Here is a 23311-nt window from a genome sequence, read left to right as displayed (position 1 = left end):
TGAAGGAATCAAGAGTGAGAACTTTGCTAAACTGTAATAACATTCCCTATTTGTACACTGTTTACAAAGTTCACAAGCTTATCTCCTAGCCAGCATATTTCAGGTAATTCTCACCACCATTTCCACATCATCTGAACAACCAGTATGTATTAGCTCTCATTATTTTTCTTCTTCTGCTTCCTTTAAGGAAAGCAGTTTACTTAGCAACTAGAAAAGTGCTTCTGAAGCAACTGTAAATGGCAGGCTCCCAGCTGGAACACTCCATCACAAGCTTTATTCACATCCCCTGCAAGCCCAGTGCTGCTTCTGATTTTGTACACTTGCAGACACCATGCATGATTTTTTCTGTTCAGAATTATTTTACTCCAATTATAAGTGCACATGAGAAACAGAAGGATCTAAGCAAGATACAGGATGTGTAAAGAATGAAATAATAAAATACTTCCCAATCGATATGTAACTAGGCTGGAAAGCAGCTCGCTGCTCTCAGGAGGCATTTCTCACATGTTAAGGCAAACCTCAAGGATCATTCATAGTGCTGTGCCTTCAACCTAGATTCCTCTTACAAAATCATTTATCATTTTGTGCTGGTTTCCATGATGTTCATGGTCAGCACAGAAAATCCTGCTCTGTTTGCTAATGAGAACACACACAGCACTCAGTGATTCTCCTATGACAATGCATCACCCTTCGCAATTTTACAATATCATTTTTTGAAAGCTAGAACATAAGAATTAAAGATAAGCTATTTCCTGCTTCTCCTGACACTGTTGTGCATGTGGAGTCAAAAAATGTCTGATTCTGCTGTTTTGAAAAGGCTGATGATACTTGTCATTCACTGCAATTTCTCTGAGTACCCTATTATTATCTGTTGATTATGTTCTAAGTGAACTCTGTCATATCTCTGCATCTGTTCCAAACCACCCAGATTTCTCCAGAAGAGGGCTCTTTCAGGTCAGAGGGATACAGCCTGAGTAAAAGTTGAGAAGTGATGCGAAACATGAAGTAAAAGCAGCCATCTCTCTTGGTTAGTTAACAAACAAACACAACCAAAACGAACAAAACAATCCAACAACTATTTCATAGGATCCTCAGAGTTGGAAGGGACATTTAAAGGCCACCTAGTCCAACCCTCCTGCAATAAACAGAGACATCCACAGCCAGATCAGGTTGCTCAGAGCCCGGTCCAGCCTGGCCTTGGATGTCTCCAAGGATTGGACATCCACCCCATCTCCAGGCAATCTGGTCTAGATTTCAGTCATGTCAAGGATCAGAGAGAAACTTCCCCATCCAGAGATGCTGACCTCTAGATGTCAGCTCTGCAGCTGCATTTCCAGTAGCTAAAATCAATGATCCTTATGGGTCCCTCCTAACTGAAGTAGGAAGTACCATCAATGGTTCAGGAGAAATAGGATGAAGCTGTAAACATCCTCAACCTGCCCCAAAATAACTGCTGAGCCTTCTGCCTTTTCAGTCCTAGGCTTAAGAGAATTTTGTAGGCTATAGTCCTACTGATGCTGATGAAATACTTCCAAGCAATGTGCTGAAGCTTACATTGCATTTTTCTTTTTTCTCCCAGTTGTTGCAGATAACTCGCAGCACAGTGGGCCACAGACCCATACAACAACAAACAACACATAAACACAACCTGTATAAGTGCACTAGTCATGAAAACCACTCCATCTGTCACCATTTAGGATATTTAATTAAATTCACTCTGATAATTACTTCCAAATAACATGCATAAAGAGCAAAGCAGGAAGCACAATCCATCACTGCATTTTCCAGGCAGAGATAATTCCCAGATTCCTAGTTGCTACTACTATCTTGTTCTTTAAGTGCCTACTAAACCTAGTCTAGGTGTCTAGAAAAGTGAATATCACAGATGAGTCTCTCCTTGAATATACAACTACATATCTTGATCAGAATGATTTTTCTGATCACCTTTTTCTATTAAAAAAAAATGCAGCCTGATGTTGTTTATCAATATATGCATTTCCCTGCTAAATAAAAGTCAAACAGGAAAAGGGCGAATGGACTGGATAGCTAAGATGTCTATCTGTAACACAATGGAAACCACAGCAATAACAGCAGAACAGCAAGGTCCTAGGACACAGCAAGTGAGGATCTACTCAAATACAACAGCAGCATGCAGAGAAATAAAGAAAAGAAGCTGCTTACCTCCAGAAGGCCTGAGGTATACAGGGATCTCCTAGGAGAAGCCCTTACCTCCACTGCCAACCCTTAAATGAGGTCTGGGAAGGGGTGACTCCTGGCTCCACCCCTTCGGTTCACTCAGCTGCACTGCATGCACCTGAGCTCCCCTGTGTTGGTCCTGCCTTCCCACCAGGTGTTCCATCACTGCTTCAAGCCATGACTTGCATTTCTGCTGCAGTATCATATTATCATATTATTATATGAAAACTCTGTCCTTTAAATACTGCCTATCCTGTAAACCTGTCCCACTGCAATGCAAGGGTTTCCACACAAGTCCAAGACTTCTGGAACTCACGGCCATGCACATCCCCCACCCATGACTGTCATGGCACCAGAAAATATCTGTGTGTTTCCAGTGCAACCACAGATTAACTGCGTGGTACTATATCCAACCTCTCTGTTGTAAGCAATGCAGGAGATGTGTATTTGGCAGTAAATCTGGCATTTCTGCCTAGCTTTAAATGTGCTGTGTTCTCAGTGTCTCCTTGAAGCTTGGCTCTCTCTATTTAGTTTATGTCACATGTACACATATATCACAGAGAGAAATACTGCATTGCTTGGATTATCATTTTGAGGAGCAGCAGAAAGAGAATAAAATGCAGAAGGAAATCTGTGAAAACCAGCAGAAAATGCCTCCAGATAACAATGCATGTAGAAAGAAAACAAAGGCAGGAGAAACGAGGGGGGAAGCCAATAATATTACATGCTAGATTTGAATCATGCTTTTTAAATAACAATCATGTCAAGTAGTCAAAGTGCTTAGAAATATTTACTAATTAGATTTCACATGAAAAATGCAAAAGCCAGCTTAGAAGCTGTTGGACCAATTTCCTTCTGGGTATTTACACAGTCTGTGACCAGCCATATGCTTCCAAAGGAAAAAGCACAAGGTCTGTAGGAGGGAAGGAAACAGGAGGAGATGCTAAGAAGGGCCCTAGCACTGCTTCTGTCACCACGGTCACATCTCAGGGGCACTGAATCCATGCCCCAGAGCTCCATCGACTGTGCACGTAAGTGCTGGTATCTTTGACTACATCTGAGTGCATTTCTATTCTTCCCAGGCTAAATGCCTGTATGCATAGATGATGCCAAGCCTCTACAGTTAGTTCTCCAGACAGCACAACATGTAGTTGGTTTATGTTCTTGTGCTTTCTAAATGGCAGCACATCAGCAATTTTTTGGGAGCTTTGTCTCGTATCCAGTGGGCATCTCTCTGAAAATGAAGCTAAGTGCTCATTTAAAGCATTTTACTCCTCAGGTACTTCTTGTTAAGGGTGTCTGGAGGTAGCAACAGATGCCACTTGTTCATTTTGCAATGAACTAGACCTTGACTTCTTCACCCCAAGGAGCATAATTTAATAAACAAGCTGTTCAAATGTAAGTTTGACATTTCAAAAAATGTTTCTGTGTTGTTTTCCAAACAGTCTGGTCCTTTCTAAATGGAGCAGAGATAAGGATGGCACCTGCCTGCTTCCTGCAGTGCTGGGCTGCAGTGGGGAGCTGCAGAGGAGCCATGCCTCAAATCTAAGGGTGCTGTTAAATCCTGTAAGGGAGCGTTAGGAGACAACAAGGGATGTGTGCTACAAAAGAGCCCAAGGGTAAATCAGACAGTGCTGTGCTCATGTTAGTTTTGGCCAAAGAAGTCCAGAAAAAAAACCGTATGCTTTGAGTGATGACCAGAAATTGTGTGGCTTCCAAGAAGCCATGAAAATATCATCCCATGCATCGCTGCAGGAATTTCAATGGCAGCTGCACTGAATGATTTTTTGTTGGAGTGGCTTTTTTGTACCTCTTTTCTCCTCTCTAGGTCAGGCTTTCTGGCTGCAATTCATCCCTTCCTATGCACTGCAGAGGCTGATCTCTGAGACAACATCTCTCTTCAACGAGGGGGTGGAGCTGAATGAAACCAACCCACCGACTCTGCAGTTCACCTTGGAGTTGTTCCCCAGCAGATACACCAACGTGTTAAAGAAGTTAGCTGAGGTGGTGCTGCAGATTTTCCACCGTGGAGTCAGGAAATCTCTTTAAAATTTCTTGTATTTTCACAGGTCTGGTGGTGGTTTGAGTAACCTTCTGCAGAAGTATATCATTAATGGTAGAGCAGATGTAATCTAACATTTATTATGTCGAGCAGAAGGCTGTTTCTTTTTTTTTTTTTTTTTCCTCCTCAGTAAAAACCTCATTCTGCACTATAATTTATATCCATTATTGGTTCATAATACTGAATGCAGAGTAAAGCTTATTATTTAAAGTGACAAACACAAGAAAAAGATCCAATAAATTGGTTTATCACTGAAAATTCCAAGAATTTTTGAGTGGGTATAGTCAAAAGCAGAAGAAATGTCCTCATCTTATTTCCACTGTTTTTCCTCTCTGTTATGTGTCTATTAATTTTGGGAAACTGTTTTAGTGATAAACACAGCTTCTGTAGGATAAAAACCAATGGGTCAGTTCTCCATGTTCTTTCTGCCAATAAAACATTGGAACGTGCAAAACATTTCGTTTTTCTATTTTCTTTAAAGCTTCTTCCTATGCAGTTTTTAATACTTATTTCTTATCATGGCAAAATGTCTTATGTGGGGAAGTAACTACAAGAATCTGTTCACATAATCTTAGGAAAAAACCATGTTTTGGGACTGAAAGCCATTCCCAAGTCGTTAGCCAAAACTTCAGGTTTCCTAAATTAAAAGATTTTAAAATCAGTCTCCTCTACCATTTTTTTTAAGCACTCTGACAGAATTTTTTTCTAGTTCAAATTTAAAATAAGCTTCATGTACATATGAACACATATGAGACATATGAAATTAATGTCTCCCTTGACTTACTGGAAGTTTTCACCCCGAAATGGGGCATTACCGTTTTGAACAGGTATCAAAGAAGTTGCTTGAAGGACACCTCCAGCACCTGCACTCCTTTCCCACAATGTCACCCTCTCCCTGACAAGCACTGTCATTGGGCACCTCTACAGTGCATGTGAGCACAGAAAAAAATCAGTGTTATTCAGTGGAGAACAAAAGTCTTATTCCATCTCTCTGAAGACATTCAAATGCACTTAGAGCAGAAATGATGTTGGTTGGCAATATTTTTTTAAAAATCAGAGTATTAAAATCTCAAGGCTGGCATAGAAGCTTTTCAGCATAATATGGCATTTTAATGCTTGGTATCTTTCTCTTTCACATAACCTCAGCTGGTTTTCAAACACACATCACAAGTAAGCCACATGCTTTTAATTGCTCAACAAATTAAAAGGTGGTTTTTACCTTCCTGCAGATTTTCTCAGACTCATTTGAATGCCTATGCTGAAACACCTGTTTCCAAAAGATAAACTATAGAGTCCCTGGATGTCACATAAACAGGACAGGCTGTTCAGAGGTATTAAGCAAATGCTTTGGTGTTCAAAGTGCAGGTTATACTTGCTTTAGCAAAGGAGAGGTCTGTTTCCCTGTGTCCTGTCATCAACAGCTTCTCTTTATAAAATACAAAGTACACGTTTCAAGATAATACTCTGCTAGTTCTCATGAAATGACACACTTGGCAATGAGTAACTTTCACACTACACTGGTATAAAATTCTCTGCAACAAATTATATTCCAGGCAATTGGCATTTTTGATCACATAAATGCCGAAAACAATAGACACTAAACTACCTATCGCCAGTTTGTGCTAATGTAAAATTATTTGTATATCATTCCTGTTTATCCACAATCTAGTGGATAGTCTGCTTAGATGCAGTGGGGACGGGTTCATTATAATTATCTACAATAACAACAATTACAAACACAATGAGTGATAAACTAAATCACTTCCCATCTGCATCCACTTTGATATTGGACTTGAAATCCTCAGAATGCATTACTTCATTTACATTCATTAATATGATATGAATTCCCTACAGTGCCTTGGATAAATGTACCTGACTTTATTCTCCCATCTGCTGATCTAATATTATTATTCCATTCAGAGCTATAGTCCTAATTATGCTCATTTGTAGTTGCAGTAGATATCCTTGCCCAACGTGAATAATAAGCAGCAGTCTTTGGAAACCAGTTATCTTGCTCATAACAAATTGCTCGGCTCCTAACTATTCCCTAAAAACTGATGCTGGTATTAGCTGAAAGCTTGGGCATTTGATGTTTCTAATTAAACACAAAGCTTACCAATATTGTGTTACTCTGATAGTGCAATCGTGATAGCATCGTTTTCCATCTGTTTGCCTCACTAATAATTTGATTTCATCTTTCTGAAAAATGTCTTCATCTTTGGTGCTCTACAGTGTTCCCTCTTGATAGCATTTAGTGCGGAGGGGAGGAGGGAGGGTAATTGTATTACTTTGTAATTTGAGACCTATAACCATTCTGAAAAGAAAAAAAAGAAAAAAACCTCTTTAAAACGATTGCTAGTAAGGGCACACTCAAAGTCACAGAACCTCTGCACTTGTTGCAGGAGGATCTGGAGGCTGGCATGGGAAGGACCAACACATCTCTCCTCTCCTGTAGCAGCAGCCAGCTACAGGTGGCAGGAGCCCTGTCGGAGTTTCCACCACTAGATGCACCGAGTTGGAACACCAAGACTCATTTTGCCTTGCACGCTCAGTGGGTAAGAAAGGAAAACACTCTGTCTTTGTTAACTAAGCTCAGGCAACTGGCCAAATTATTCCCCCTATTTATCACAGTGCTATCAGCAGCTGGCAGCAATGCCGGCAGGCAACGCGAGCTGCTCCTCTACAGAGACAGCAGGGACACAGCTGAGGCACGAATGAGAATCCCTCAGCAGCCAGGACTGGAGAGACACAGATACACTGCTGTGGGATAGCCCAGGCCGTTGGTAAAGTTTGTGGCAGAGCGTGAGTCCTACTGACCAAAACAACAGCTGGTAGATTAGATTTCTCTGATGGATCTCTTCATCTGAGATGCAACAGATTATTTCCCATTTATACAAGGTGAGGAACCTATGAGCAGTGCTCAGACTCAGATCAGACCCACTGGTTGTTTTAATTGTGGAGATGAAATCATGGTTTCAGCAAATCCCAGGAGGATATGATGGTCAAAGGAGCCATGATTTTACCAAGTACTGGAGTTTTTCTTCCTCAATAAAGCTATTACAAAGCACAAAATTAATAATGTTGTGGAAGGCTGAAGTCTTTATACGTAATTAAATTTTGAAATTATTTCTGAATTATTTGTTGCCTGCTGCCAAAACACCTCACATTCCTCATCAACCCATTACAAGATGTATTATGCTTCATGCTGACTACAAAAAATTCAGACATGGTCTGAATTTGGGACTCTTGTATTCATTACCAAAAACTTTAGTTTTATAAAGAATGAAAAGGAGATTACTCATCTCTAAAGCCCTTTCTTCTGAGTATATTGAAACACACAAAAATACACTATATAAGGTATTTTGCATTCAGTTTCCTGAAAATAATGGCTCAGTAAAATTAGCACAGGACTACATATTTCCTCCTTTTTTGAAGGGGACAAAATGAAAATATTCAGGTTTCTTACACTGACACATCTCTGGTTAGACCCGTTGAATCTTTGTTCCCATCCACTCCTTCAATACACTCAAGGGCTCGTTCCTCTGGGACAGAGATCAGAACATTTCCCTGCAGAAAGCATTCCACTGACTTTTAAAGATTTCTCTTTCACGAAGACCAGCCGGCAGATTTAGCAATAATGTCACTCAATCACCCAAAAAGTAAGGCTAAATGACCTCGTAAGCAGTGACCAGGATCCAATTTTCTGCAGATGCACAGTGAGTTGTGCTGTCACCAGAGTTACAGCTTTCATGAATAATGGCCTTACTTTTTCCAGGTGCAGATGTGAGCTGTAGATGGCTGAGTTACACCCTTCACTGTGAATCATAGCATCTACTACTCTGCTTTACAGTGAATAGATGCAGACAGATGCTAACATACCTTCATGTTCACACATACAGATATTTTTGAAGACGGCTCCAGGCATCACAGCTTTGGCATTGACCAAACCCATTCTGAAAAGCTTTGGAGATCTCCTTCTCATGCAACGTTTTAAAACCATTTTGCTTGGGCAAGGCGCCAGGAAGAAAATGATTTAATCACAGAACAGGCATAGAGAAAGCACTCACAGGAACAGCTCCCCAAATACAGAGCATACTTCTTAATTTATGCAAATATAAATGGAACCATAGAAGAGAATTTTCTTAAAAAAAAAGAAAAAGGTAGAAGGATTCTTTATATACATTAATATGTTTCAATAGTTCCTTCTACAAACCAATGCAAAATGTGGCTAATCAGTTTAGCTCTCAAGAAAAATCCAATTTACAATCTAATATTTATGGATTTGTGGTTGAAAAAGAACAGCACAGCGAATGAGTTCCTCATGTGCAGAGTCCCATCTGTGAGCAAAACACAAATTTCACTGTGAGGCTTAAATGTACTTTCCTTCTCCCAGGCTATTTCCACCATCGCTCCTTATTTGCTCTCTTATTTTAATATTCAATTTCATCCAATAAATTAAAATTTTAATAATAGGAGCTTGTTTTCCTGCTTGATTCCTTCCTGTTCCGTGAGCTGGGTAATTGGTTGTACCTGCTTATGTATTTGAAAACCGGAGAGAATTTTAAAAAAAGAACCATATGTTTTAAGTGCACGTTTTCAAGGCAGTGTGGATAAATGGTTTTTAGGTAAGAGTGAAAAGAAAAAGGAAGACAGTTCTTTTCTTAAGCCAAAAAATACCAAACCGCATCCTTGACCCCATCTCTAGAACAAATAATGTTCTCATTAAAGACTGACCTGGAAATGTTCATATCCACCCCGCAACTCAAAACAAAAAGAGCTACAAGTTACTATTGTACCTTTAGAAATAGCAGCTTTTATCACAAAAATAACTATTTTGCCTCGTGCATTGAAGGTACATTTAGCTTTGTATGGTTTTTATCTTCTTTTGCAGGCGTTATACTTATTTGGGTAGAAGATTCACAACTTGAGTTCATCCTTTTGCCACTGTGCACCAAGATGGCCTGAAAGGCAGCAAGGATTTCCCTTAGAGGAGCCAAAGATATTGGTGTAGCATAGAGCCAATAGGAGAAACAGAAGATGAGCTAATTAGAGCCCAGATTACAGAGTAAGAAGCATCAGAAAGGGATGTTCTGGCCCAACCACATCAAAGGGCAGAGTCATCAAGCATTAATTTGAGATAAAGCTGAATACACTGCTGGCCTGCTCTCTCAATTGGGATTTTAGCATGAGACACAAAGAGACAGCAGAGGAAAGGGATGCCATGAGAGGTGGTTTTCAATCCCAAGCAGCACTTTTTGGAGCAGTTGGCAGAGAACTCACAGGAGGAGAAATAGCAGGTCCTTTGCAGCTGTGCACAGACGTGGTGCAAGAAAAAAAGACATCATTTGGAAATAGTTGAAAATAATTTGGAAATTAACGTTTTCAAAAGATTTTATGATGGCAGTGCTTGATTTTCAAAATAGGAGCTGGGTAAGACCAATGGTATTTGTGAAGGAGAAAATAAAAGCAGCAGTAAAAAGGAGTGAGTATATTCCCTGCAGTGGAGACTTTAGAAGTTCCCTCTGTCTTCTCTTCCTAAAACTCAGCAAAGTGAAACAGCAAAGATAACAAGGCCTCATATGTGAAAATTTGTCTTTTTTAAAAGAACAAATCCTCTCTGGATGAAAGAAAATGAACAAAATAGCTGGAAAATTAAACAAAAAATTGGAAGACCAGATAAAAACACTAAGGCATCAGTAAGCATCTTGCTGAAGTAATAAATATCACTAATAAAAGGTGTCAGAAGGAAGATGCATGCCAGAGAGAATATCGAAGCAAGGGATTATGGAGGGATAAAAGGATCACTCACGGAAGAGTTGGTCAGAGTAGAAAAAAAGTGACTGATTTACAAGAGTGTTCATGAAGTTAATTAGGAAGATTCCCACAACAGTGTCTTTATTTTCATGGGAGATGAAACTTAGGGAATGCCTCCAGGCAGTCCTGAGAGCAAAAATGCCAAAGAGATTCTTCTGTTTGGACAGAACTGCAGCTTTTCAGCAAGATATAATCAGATACACCAGTGCATACTGTCTTGCAGCAGCAGTACTATCACTCAGCGTAGGGTCTGGTTCAAATTCCACATTTGCAGAGATAAAGTAAGAAATGCATAGGAACTTTACAAGGTTATTTTTCTTACAATGTTTAGGTCAATCACATGAATGACCTAGGTAGAAAAAAAGTGGTCCTGAGTGACAGGAGCAAAAGTTGCACTGCAGGAATGCCAGATCATCCCTAACTGATACATGCCATTAAGTCTCCTGGGATGTTTTGCCATTCTTTTTGTTCCCTGAGGGTTCATGGCTTTGAGTCTCAGCTGTCTCACATTACTGCAGCCCCACTGAAATGACAAGCAGTTCCTAGCAGGCATATCTCTGTAGGCAGCTACACACTTGACTTGCTGCCACACAAGCCATTGCTCCCCATAAATAGGGCAGCAGCCAGGCACAGCCCATCAACCAGCTGAGCCTGGATGTGCCACGTACACACACAGACAGGATAAGGTCACTTTTGGATCTTGAAATCCTTTAGAGAAAGCACTACAGTCAATCAAAGAGCATCAGCAAGAGATACAGCAGTTAGAAACAAAACATGTGCTATAGTGAATGAACAGAGAGTGTTGGTAGGATTGCTAAACAAAGAGAACACGCCATATGTCTTCCAGGTGGTGGTTTTGATCACACCTTCAGTAATATTTTAGTCAACCGGAGCTGAGAACTTATTTACCACATACAATTCATGAGATTTTTCACAGCCTCCTTTGTGATTCTGTAATTTAATTTGTCTGGATTGCTAAATGGAACGAATTGGCCGATTGTCTTCACCACCCAAAGCATGCCGTGTATTTTAGAGCATGCCAGCTGCAAAACAAACCTGGATGTGGGTTGGGATCCCACCAGAAACAGGAGTGCTCCATCACAGCTTGAACAAAAGAGCAAACAGAGCTACTGCTTTCTCTCAGTTTGCAGGATGTGAACTGTTGTAGTAAGCCTGATGTTGCCTTTAAGTTGCAAGGTGAAAACATTTCTGCAGACTGTTTGCTAGAAAGATTATCTCCAAAAGGAGATCAGTGGACACACAGAAATGATTCTGTTGACTCTGCTATTAATATCTCAGTCTTAGAAGAGTCACCTGGCTGTGAAGAGCCAATATCTGTGAAGAAATCTGCATCCAGCTTCATGCCAAGGTGACATGAGGAAGATTGATTTCCCTGGACTGGAGAGAAGAGCAGCCTTTACCAGTTGGATTCACAGGCAATGTCTTATTTGTGTGGACAAATCCTGCCTATGTTATTCACACTGGCAGCTTACTTGTACGAGCAAAACAAACAGAATTCACTGATCGAAGACAGAAGGATTATTTGCTTTATGACTCATGCTCAAGGTCTGCCAACTTTGAAAGAAATGGGAGTGTGCACAGATCTTTCAATTTGAGTAAAAGCACAGCCTTCCCCTGGAGCTTCAGATACTTAACACCTCCTTTTATAGCCAGCTGTGTTTAACACTCAGCTCTACTTACAAGCTGTAAAATATCTTAGCACAATATGAGATGTATGCAACATGTACAAATACTGGGAGTTATTCCGAAATTTCAAGAATCCACATTGGATGACTTTCCTGCCTGCTTCATTTTTAGGCTAACTGCCAGGTCATTTAATGCACTCAAATTGTGAGTATTCTCAGTACAATAAGTTTTAATCTTATTTTGGGAGAGGATGATATTCTGATTGAATTACATATTTTTGGACTCACGGAATATGTCTCTGAAAGCAATTCGTTTTCTCGTGCTTATAAGAAAGCTTTTTAGGTTTTTTGTTTGCTTTTTTTGGGGGGGAGGTCTTTGACATTAGAGAATTTAAAGTTAAAAAATTAAATAATTTCTGTATAAATGTAATGATATTTCACTTTTTTTTTTTTTTCCCCTTATAAATAAGCCTTGCAAAAATCAGATTTGCTTGAAATAATGGCTTGTTCGAGATTATGCATTTATTGTAGATAGCTGGACAGATCCTCATCTTCTGCACTTTCACCTCAGCTTGACTGAAAAAGCACTGATTTAACCCAATAGTCGATCTGCTCCAATAGAACCACTGGCATTGACTGGCTCTGTCAGTTTCCACCTTTCTTCCAGTTTTGAGTCTCCACTGTTACTGCTCCTTTCAACACGGGGGAATTTACATTGTAAATGACTGCCTTGATCTTCCTTCTGAGCCCAAATCAACACATCAAGAAAGGAGTTCAGTAGGGCAGAATATCCACCCAGACTGATAAATAGAATATCTACTCTCAATATTAAAGACCTATTGATCAGTCAGCAGAATTGCTGCCAAAGGTCAGCAGTGAGATTCTATCACATGTCCAGGCTTCCATTTTAACCTCAATAATACTCCTATGAATGGTGCATTAGAGATTGAGGGCAGCAAGCAGCAGGTGAGAGGCACTGCATTTATATTTTAATTATCTCATGCTAAGAGTTTCTTCAGAGGTAGGTGATCCAGCCTCTAATTACTATTTCTTCACCTACATTATTAAAATCTTACTTGTGTCCTTCAGTTTCAAGGACTTTTTGTTCCTCTTGAAAACTGTATTGTTAAGACTGCGCATAATTACCTAATTCAAAATAATTCCAAGTGATGATTCTATGTAGTTGTGGAGCACTGATGGTAACTACAGAACCTCAGCAATAGAAAGTATGAAGTTCTGGAAAATATTATTTTAAGATGCACACAAAAGAAGAAATCTGGAGCTTGTCTGATTTCATACATTTTTCCTAATTTATGGACTTCTTAAATACATCTCCAGTGAATGCATTCTTTTCTAGAAATAAATTCTCAAAATGTCATGTTCTGTGAAAAAAGCCTCTGCTGTATTCTATGCCACATTGATTATGTTAATAGGAATAAATATTTCTGAATACATACATAAATTTGATTTTCATCTACAGCAAAGTACATCATCATCTTGAGATATTCGTTATTTCTGGAAATGGCCATATATTAAAAGAATATTAAAAATGTGAAGTAAACTACTGGGTCAGCTTAACTTCAGAGGTACCTCATTAATATACATACGTGTGTTTTGCACAGAACCTTCTCAGTGGACAGCAAAATTGAAAAACATTCCTGAAAATACAATAAACTGGCGAACGTTTTCTAGTGATTTTCCTGTCTTGATTTATTCACATCCATTTGTCAGCCTGGGGAGATGGAGGTTAACCATCACGAGACTATTCAGCATTCCATCTCCTTTGCTCCTGGAGGATTCATGTACCTGCCAATGCCAGTCTAGACTATGCTGGCAGCTCTATGAACAAAAGGAGGGATTCTGGTAGATTTGCATTTCTTCAGCAAGACTCTTATCAGAGCTGACAGGCATGCAATACTGAGACTGCTCGTGCTCCGCACAAGGAGATAGTCCTCTACTGAGAAGAAGATGGAACGTTAATGAGATATTAAGTTGTTAACAATTTGGGTGAACCTACATGGTTTCACACCAAAGTAACCCTCACTTAAGCAGCTGCCTCATAAAACTCAGCAAGTTTTTAAACTGTTGTGTTCTTCCAATTCTGATTTGTAAGGGGGAAAAAAAAGGACTTTGTAAGATTTTGCCCTAATTTTATTGCCTAAAAGGTCCATGGTTTTTGGTATTTTTCTGCTTGCTACAGACTTACTACACTGTTTCAAAGGTAGCAGCTTGAGAGCATGCTTCTTGTCAGATTTAGATTAGCAATCACATAGCTTTAAGTCATGAAATGGATGCTTTAACACTTGAATAGTTTTCTAAATTAAAAATAATAGATTTCTAGCTGGCATTCTACCCCAGTTTACTCACAATATATGCTTTATTACCCCAGTGTCACTGATCGTGATTGTAGCTGCACAACAGTTGTAAGTCAGAAAACAGCTTAAAGTTGATGACTGAACCACTGAAAATGAGTTTTCTCATGACTAATTTACTTTATAAAGGGAGGCAATGCTATTTATGAGATGTGAATGACTTAGAGAAATAATGCAAATGACACTGGACATTTACAAACTCATTATGATAATGCAAATGTTGAATAACTTGTCAGAGAGTTCTGCAAGTTCCACTGTTGTTTGGCATGGTAATTGACTTCATAACAATTTCTTTATAATTTCTCCCCTCCTTTTTAATGCAATTCATCATACAGAGATGGAGTACTCAACCATTAAGATGAAATGCAATTTTAATTACTTTGCAGAAAACCAAAAGTGCTTAATTTATACCTTTTATCATTGGAACAGAACTAGATGTTCTGGATTCTCGATCAATTACACCAGATTCTAGAGCTCTGCCTCTAAAAATACACTGCTGAGTTAAAAAGACTTACCTTTCTTACAGGAACTGCGTCTTCATTTTTGGAATAAAATAATTTAAGTTTTATTCCTGCCTCAAACTAAAGATTCTAAGCAATAACAGAGTACAATATAAAAATTCCCAGTAAGGACAGCACTGATGCAATATGCAATATTCAGTTCCAAATACTTATTAACTGCAGAATGCATAGTGATCTGGATCTGTGTGTTGTGGACATATATAGACACATTCTATACTTTCTGTTTCCTCCCCCCAAGAGTGCAAGACACGACTTGATCAAACGTGTGAAATATACACTGAAAGTACACTGAACACATCTGACCCACAAAAAATGCCATGGAAGTAAGTTACCTTAAATTCAGTTTCAATGTTGGCTAGTCTGGCCAATTCATTGCTTAATTCTAAAGCAGTAAGGACGGGGTCTTCGCTGGAAAGAGACAAGTAAGCAGCACTGGCTAATCCTTTGTAGGCATTCATTCTCGATCGAGAGTGACTAAAGGAGTCTTTCCTCTGCTTCTCAATACATTCATTGCACTTGCAAAAATAGTCATGCGGCCTTTCAATCCGTGCACCTTTTAGAAGTAAGATGTGAACAATTTCATACTCCTGGCAGTGGGCAGCAAGTATGATAGGGGTAATGTCGTGGGAAAACCGAGTTCCATCTTCGTCGTAGGCGTAAAAATCGTCATCTCTCAGTTCCTGCTCAAGGGGACTGAGTGTGAGACGCTGCCCTTGTGCAAAGGCGGGATGGTTCAATATTGCTTCCACTATGCGCACGTATCCTTTACTGATGGCTAACAAAAGCGCATCCCCAACTCGAGCTAGATTCTCCTTTTTGAGGAGGAGCTCCGTCACTTCCAAGTGCTCATTCCCTACAGCTAACTGTAGGGCATTTTGTCCCATATAATCAACACAATTAAAGTTCAAGGTTTTGGACTCCTCCAGCATTTTTCGCACGACTGGAATGTTGCCATATTCTGCAGAATCAAGGAAACGTTCCTCCTCTGCAGTCAGGCTGGTGCCTTTCTCATTGAACATGTAGGCTGGGCCCCGGATGGCCTGCCTGCGGCCCTTCTCCCGAAGGGTTGTGTGCCTTCGATGCATGTTTTTATAATTGCTGTTTCTCAACCTGGAAAAAAAACAAAAACAAAAACAGCACAAAGAAACATAAGTTATGCTCTTGAAGATACATAACTCCACGTAACTTGAAGTAAAGTTGGAAATGCATTGTTATGATCTGATCTTGCTGGCTTTGTATGCTCTGAGCCAGGCATTTTAAATAATTTAGGATACCTATGGAATAAAGAATATTTTCTTCTGGACAACAGGCAAGTCTTTTCCTGATGTACAACATTCTGGATTTCAACAGTAACGCCAAGAACATTCTTAGTTTGAAAACTTCATTTAAAAAACAGTGCAAATACATTATTTTTTCTTGTTTGTTTAGGAACTGTATCCATAACGTAGTATTTCTCTTTATTACTCTTAATGAGGTAAGCTAAATAAGGTTAGCACATCGATAGCTCTTGTACCAGACCAATAAACTATATGCTATAAACTTAAAAAATATGCATCCAGTTTTGAACACATAATAACATATAATAACAGGAATAAATATATTGCACATTCCGCTAAGTTTCAGCTGGCACAAACAAACCACCTTTTCATTCACTGCTTGTTTCCATGCTACATAATACCATTTTTCTCTTTCCAGATCTAGAGTAGTTTAATGAATGTCTAATTTTCATGTTGAAATACAGTTGGCAGCAACTCTAAGTACAAGTACTCAAATTCAGAGACCAGTACTGTAAAACACAGGTATAATTCCTCATTTCAGGATCACTCCTCAGAAAGAAGCTTACTGAAGCTACTGTTGAAAAACAACAATGCAGATATCTGACCACCAACAGAAGACAAAGGAAGGAACAGATTGGAAGGGGTCTTTAATTTCCCCACTGATTATGTGGCTGAAATGCCTTCACTTGGAGTTGGTTGGATGAAGCCAAACTATTCTATGCCATCTTCTCTGGCACCTCCAAAGAAAGTTATGCTGTGTATAACTGGGCTCAGAGGGGAAGTAGCACCCTCTTGTAAAACCAGCAGAAATCCTAAATCTCCCTGTGCTTTTGAAGCATTCACAATTTGCATTCAGTACCATCTTACTGTTGCCCTTTTTACATTTTATTGCAATAGCATTTCAACAAAATCACAGTGCCTCTGTTAGGTTCCAAGCACATGAAGTAAATAAATTTCCACCTTCAAAGAATGCAAAGCATGACTAGGAAGGTAAAAACAAAACCGCTTTCACAAACGCCAGTTGCACTCAATCCAATTGCAAGTCCTAAATCACTTGGGTAAAATTTTCAGGAGCATGTAAGCTGCAGCAGGCAGATGTAAGAAATAAGCAGGTGTTAATGCTCAGTGGGTGGCAAAGGTTCATCTTTCCACACCCCATCTGTTCTCCAAGTCAGTTTTGACCTTCACTCAATGAAAAGTTCATGTGTTGCTCTGAAAAATTACTAATGGAGTTTGAAAGTACTGTCATGAGTGACAAGAGGGAAAGGAGCCAGGAGACACATTGCCTTCAGTATTATGGAGAAGAAAAGAATAAGGGAAGTAAGACAAAAAATAGAATAGTGGAGGATATAATTGCAATAGCTGCTTCATGCAAGAGGAATTCCACTGGCTTCTTCTGATCTTCAAAAAGCATTGATTTTTATGTTCTAAAAATGTTGTATGGCAAATAAATAACTGGGAAACGTACATTTGTTGTTATATTTAATGGTTAGTACTGGAAGCATCACAGAAATTTGGAGCAATTCTAGCAGTGAGGAACATATTAGATATTCTGCTCAGTGTCACATTCTTGATACACACACACACACACACACACATATAAATGTTTATATAGCTTTTTTTCTCCTGACAGGTGAGGCACAACTGTCAAACCCACAAAACTACAATAATACTGCCACTGGACAACTGAAAGTTTTGCCTGAAAAAGGAGGTTAGAGTTTAGCCTAGAGCTAATTCACACCAGTCTGTTGTATACGTAATAACATGCCAAAAAAAGGACCTTCATTTCATTTCCTTCAATTCAGAGACTAAACTGGTTTCATACAGTTTCTAGCAACAGAAATTATGTCAGAAAAAGAGGAAACAGAAAAGAATACAAACTGAAAAAGAAATAATAATAATATTCAGCCTTGTGCTTATAATACATGTTCAACAGGGTTGTCCCTGCAGCACAGAGTTAATCTCCACTGCCTAGAGGAAGGGGAAAAAGCACCATAATTCAGAGGGCTTCACCTCAGATGAATTATGACCTCTAGTCATAGGGCGCGAGCACGGAAGATCAATATCTCTGCCACTGCACTTTATAGAGAGCAGGAGATGAATAAAAAATTATACTTTTAACTTCGAATGATTTCATGAGGAACGCTCAGCTATCAACTCCTGTTCTGAAAAGAAAGTTGTAATTATGTTTGACACGATCACTGAATCGTGATAGAGAAGTGGCAGTGCGAAGAGTAATTTATGCATCATCAAAGCATCTTGGAAACCCAACCCTTCTATAAAGTCATGACTGTACTCAGCACATTTTTCTATTCTGCTTTTCAGTCATGCGCAGGCAGTTTCAGAACTAATCATATTTACTGATTGTGTGTAATGTCTTCCTAAAAAAAAACAAACTAAAAAGCAATTGTAAATTGACTGCATTTATCTTACCATTTTTGTATAAAGGGCATTGTATTGAAACGTCTCCGTATTTGTGTATTTTACTGAGATAGTTAGTGATCAAGCTCATCAAGCACTGCAATTAAATATTGTATTTTTCTGGGAAAGAATGCCAGTGTATGCAGTGTTTTGGAGATAAAGTGTTCTGGGAAAAAGAAATGGGCCCATGTACTGCTTGCAGCAATGTACATCCAGCTTTATACAGCTGAGGGAGCCATAAGATGTCTGGACTCCTGTGGTGAGTGGAGAAGAATAACCATTTCAGTAGCAATGTAGCTTTTAACAAATCATCTTCTGGGAATATCCCAGCTCCTAATTAAAGTGGCTTAGAGTGGGTCCTTGCAACTTGCACTGAAGTTACTAGGAGCTGAGACACTCAACGCCTCATGTGGGAATATGGCATAACATGGCTTGTTCTTAGTCACTGAAAACACTGTTGAAGATGAAGATCTTCCTCTGGCAACCAAATTCCCTTGCCTGGTTAAGTGCCAGATGTGTGGAACAAGGAAAAGAGAGAAGAAACTGGGCTGCTTCATTTTGAGCATATCTCAGCAAAGGGGTCATCTCCTCAACCCTCCCTTTCACAGTGCTCCCATATACACCATGCAGGGTCTTCTGCCAACTCTTTGGTCCCATACAGCATGTTGCTGCATAGTGAAAGCAACTGTGAAGCAGCCAGACTACCACCTAGAGCTCAGGCTTGGAGAAAATTTTCAAAGGTACTTTGAAAGAGAACTCTGAAAGCACATGGGACAGGTTGAATGGTATCTACTTGAGTAGATACACTTGAAGCTTGAATAGGTGTTGAAATCAATGGGTACATGCCTTTGAGGTAATTCTGGAAATCTCAGGTGATGTCAGCCTTTACCTGACTAAAAGCCTAAGAATTGAGCAGGGCATTTAGAAAAGCAGCTTTAGGAACTTAAGGACTCTGGCTATTCTTTGGATTTCCTTTTGGTGCAGAGAAGCTAGCAGGAGTCTTCCTTGTACTCTTTCAGCTGCTCTCTTTGTCCTGAAACTTCAACAGAAATCTAGGATAAGTAACCATTACTATGAGCCACACATGGTGAAACAACCATGAGGGTAGGCATTGGTAAGACATTGACTTTGCCAGGGTGAAAAGGAACTTTAAGTTTCTGAAAACCATTTTAAAAACAGAACTTTTTAGCTCCTAAGGAGACTCAGAAACTGCCAGTTGGGAAATTTACTTCTTATTTTAATTTCTACTTACACCAATGTTTCTAAAAAATAATCAGGGCACAAAAAGACTGCAGAATCCCTGAGGCCTCTTTGAAATGGTCACGGATTTTAGGCATCAAATGGACCATTTTTGTGCACTGAACATTCCTTCCACACACACATACAAAACCAAACTGTTTAAAGATGCGCTAGAAACATGAACAAAAATTAAAGATATTAAGGTTTATGACAAGAAACAAATAGATATACAGAAATTAATCAATTTTAAAGAGTATATTAAATTGCTCTGAGCAAAAATAGATGTTATACCTTTATGATAAAAAATGATAGCATGTTTTGAAGTGGACTCCAACTTCAGGGGACAACCACAGGCTGAACTCAACCTTCAAATATTTTAATATATGCAACAGTCTACACTGGAGTTTCAAATGCTGCATAGGTGTTTATTACCAGATCTCTCTCAGATCCTCATTTTTTTCCAGTATCTTAAATAACCCTCTAAATCTTACCTTAAACTGGGACATTATCCTTTAAATCAAAAGTTTTAAGTGCCATTTTTCATATACTGAACTTACTTACTATGCATACTGAATATCATTTGGTATGGCTGGTTTTGATTAACAGTAGATTAAGCTTTCTATGCTTTGAAATGCAAAAAAACCTTTTGTTTATTTAGTCTTAGGATGGCTAAAATTATGACAACACTGTTAGCAATGTGGTTCTTGTCCTAAATGAAAAGTTATATGTGTATCCAGGAGTAATTAATGGAGTATTTTAACTGTATTCACGCAGTGGGGGCAGGGGGGGTGGGGGAGGAAGGTTGTACATGTCCAGTACATATTGGAGAAATTCATTCATTTGCAGAATAGTCCTTCAAAACAGTTGCAGAAAGAAATGCCCCCTCCTCCACCATTCCCACTGCTCATAGATAAAGGAAAATGATATTTCAAGGTCAATCTCTGAAAAGAGGCCTTGAGGAAATACAGGTGCAAATAGCAAATCCACACTTTCTGAAATCTCAGTGAGAAATGGCATGGTAAGATACATTCAGGCATGCAAACCAGGTCTTACATATCGTTAAAGGATGTTGATGGATTATACACACTAACTTCCATAATCTTCTTGTCATAAAGCATAAGATCTGAGGCCAGTATCCCCAAAACACTGAGAGAGCACTGAATCTTTATTGGCACCTAAACTCTAATATCCTCCCTGAACTCCTCCCTGGTTGAAGGCAGGTAGCTCTGCCCTGTGGTTTGAGAAAAAGGAAATGGAATATGACTTTTACCAGATATCTTTCACACACACACACACAAAGAAAATAAATAAATAAAAATTCATTGCTTCTTAGCTGTTTCCCCTTCCCATAATTTAAGAATCATCATGCGCTTTCCCATTCCAAAGAAAACTCATCAACACAAGTCTTTAATGCTAGAAGAGGCTGTGAAATAATCATCTTGTTCTTATATTCAATTTACTCTTGCTTTATAACATATTTTCAGGGTTATTTTCCCCATTCCTTATTGCTCCTTCATAGATAGTATTGAAAATGCCTGATTATTGCAAAACTGTTACAGAATACTTGTGAGATATATCAAAATCAGCTCTACTCTGACGTTGCTCCAGCTGTTCATTCATTAACATGTTTGGCCACCAGATGAACTGCCATGAATGGAATCTGTTATTTTAAATAAAAAAATACACCTAGCTTGTTGAATCAGGACTAGTTCATCCTCTCTATTGAAGCAGTTCAAAAGTCAAGCTGAGATCACACCCAGAACACAACAGAGGAATACCTTCTCATTCATAAATTTTTACTACTGATGACAATAATGATTTTTTTTTTCTAATTGTGCAAGCAGGGGGCAGTGTAATGCTGGATTTCAACAAACAGTTCTATTTAAAAAAAAAAAAGAAAAGAAAAAGGAAAAACATCTGAAAAGAACTGAAAATCTCAGTTCTGAGTGTATTTTGTTTTTCCTAATTGCTACACCCTTTTCACTTGCTCTCTCGATATTTGTCACAAGATAAGAAAAAACACGAAAAGACTCCTGACACTCAGACTCAGCAAGCTGAAACAGACATGATACCATGTTGAATTTTAAGACCTATCCTTTTCCCTCTTTTTGTTTTAGTCAAACTGTTTCCAAGACGAGCAAACCCTTAAAAAAAATTCACCCAGCTATAAGAGAAGACAACAACGTACCTCCAAACCATATAACCAGCAACAAACAGCAAACCCTTACAGGTACACTAAAAACCAAGCAGTTTTCACAAATTCCAAGGGTAGAAAGCCAAACCGATTGCACTCACAGCCACCCACCCATCTCAATGCCAGCCCAGACCCAGGTTCGTGGAAGCCTGAGCTACACAGTGACATCTCCATTCCCGACAAAACTTCCTAGAGCACAACTACGGACTGGTATCGGAGCCAGACTAAAAGAGAACCGGCTCCGGAAGAAGCAGAACCCGCTGCTCGCCGCTCCGCAGCAGCTTACATGTGCGCGTCGGGCCGGCTCGGCTTCACTCAGAGGCGCGGGGCGCTGCGCGGTGCTGCGCGGACGCGGCCCCCCATGGCGGCGCTGCTGGCGCTGTCCGTGGTGCTGAAGCGGCACTCAGCCGTGCCGGACGGGGCGGGAGCGGAGCGCTGCGCGGTCGAGGCGGCTCCTCATCCTTATCCCAAGCTGACGGCTGGGGCTGAGCTCCCCGGGAGCGCAGGAGATTTGCTTCCTAAGGAAAAGCCTTGGCATGTAAGTTACGTTGTCCTCGCCGTCTTCCTTCCCTCCCTTCCCACGCCGTCCTCCTCCTGTAGGTGTGGATTTGATGTTTTTTCAGCACGCCCCTTTCTCGTCCGGAGCTGTGCAAGTGCCCTCGAGCTCTACCAAGGGCTGCCCCAAAGGAGGCGTGGTCAAAGTGCCCTCCTGGGGAGGGCAGAGCTGCCTGAGGGCCGCCCAGCGGGGCGGGGGGCTTTCACAGGATTCACGTCTGCCTCATCTGACTGTGGTGTCCCCTTTGCTTGTCTGCCTGCCGTGTCCAGGTTGAGATCGTTTTCTGCTTTTCTTAGGAAGGCTTGTCTCGCGGGGGCTGGCCAGAAGAGGGGTGTGGATGTTTATGATGGTGGGAAAGGGAGGGAGGAGAGGGAAATGAAATTAACAGGCAAAAATATATATATCAATCAATAGACTCTCTTAGCTGTCAGAGGAGAGTCCCCAGAACAATCACTTCAGACTTCACTCAAGATCCCTGGTGTACCCTTCTGCACTCTATTCTGAGTGCTAAGAGCAGGTGTTTTGCCTGACAACCCACCAAGTTACTCTCACCACCTCCCATGTAACTCCAATCACACAGATCTCTCAAAGCCCATGACCTTCTCTGTCCTTCCCCATACAGTGCAGTCCCCTTGCCCATCTGATCCGATTTATTTAGACACAAATATCCCCACCACATGTCTTCTTGGACTGCACTGAGAAAGTCAGAAAAGTACAGATGGGAAAACATATGAGAAGAACATGGATGTTACCGGGCTCAGAGGAGAATGGCATTCTTTTGGAAAAGACATCTGGGGTTGGGGGAGGGGAAGCAAGAGAGAATTCACTGATATACCCTTACATTGTTGAAATCAACCTGAAATGATATATTCTTTTATTAAAATTGTCTTTCCAAGGATTGGGAATATTTGCAAAAGGTCATGTTATTCATTATTATTTTTTTTTAATTGGATAAATGAGAAGATGTGATCAGACAAAAAGAGCATTATTCATTCATACTGTTCATAGACAAT

At 39.9% G+C, this 23311-nt stretch overlaps 1 protein-coding gene across 1 annotated transcript in view; it reads right to left on the bottom strand.

Annotated features, from left to right (window-relative positions):
- TRPC7 (transient receptor potential cation channel subfamily C member 7) overlaps nt 1-22412 on the bottom strand; it is a 64935-nt gene extending 42523 nt beyond the window's left edge. The window contains exons 1-2 of the mRNA XM_090150854.1: nt 22029-22412; nt 14944-15721 (exon numbers count right to left, since the gene is read on the bottom strand). Coding sequence (XP_090006980.1) covers nt 14944-15721; nt 22029-22030 — 780 coding nt within the window. The 5' untranslated portion in view covers nt 22031-22412. The remainder of the gene's footprint in view (nt 1-14943; nt 15722-22028) is intronic.
- Between the last annotated feature and the right edge of the window lie 899 nt (nt 22413-23311).

Source organism: Phasianus colchicus, chromosome 15, assembly GCF_987193195.1.
Source record: "Phasianus colchicus chromosome 15, bPhaCol1.hap1.1, whole genome shotgun sequence".
NCBI classification, from domain to species: domain Eukaryota; kingdom Metazoa; phylum Chordata; class Aves; order Galliformes; family Phasianidae; genus Phasianus; species Phasianus colchicus.
This window is presented reverse-complemented; position numbering and strand designations above follow the sequence as displayed.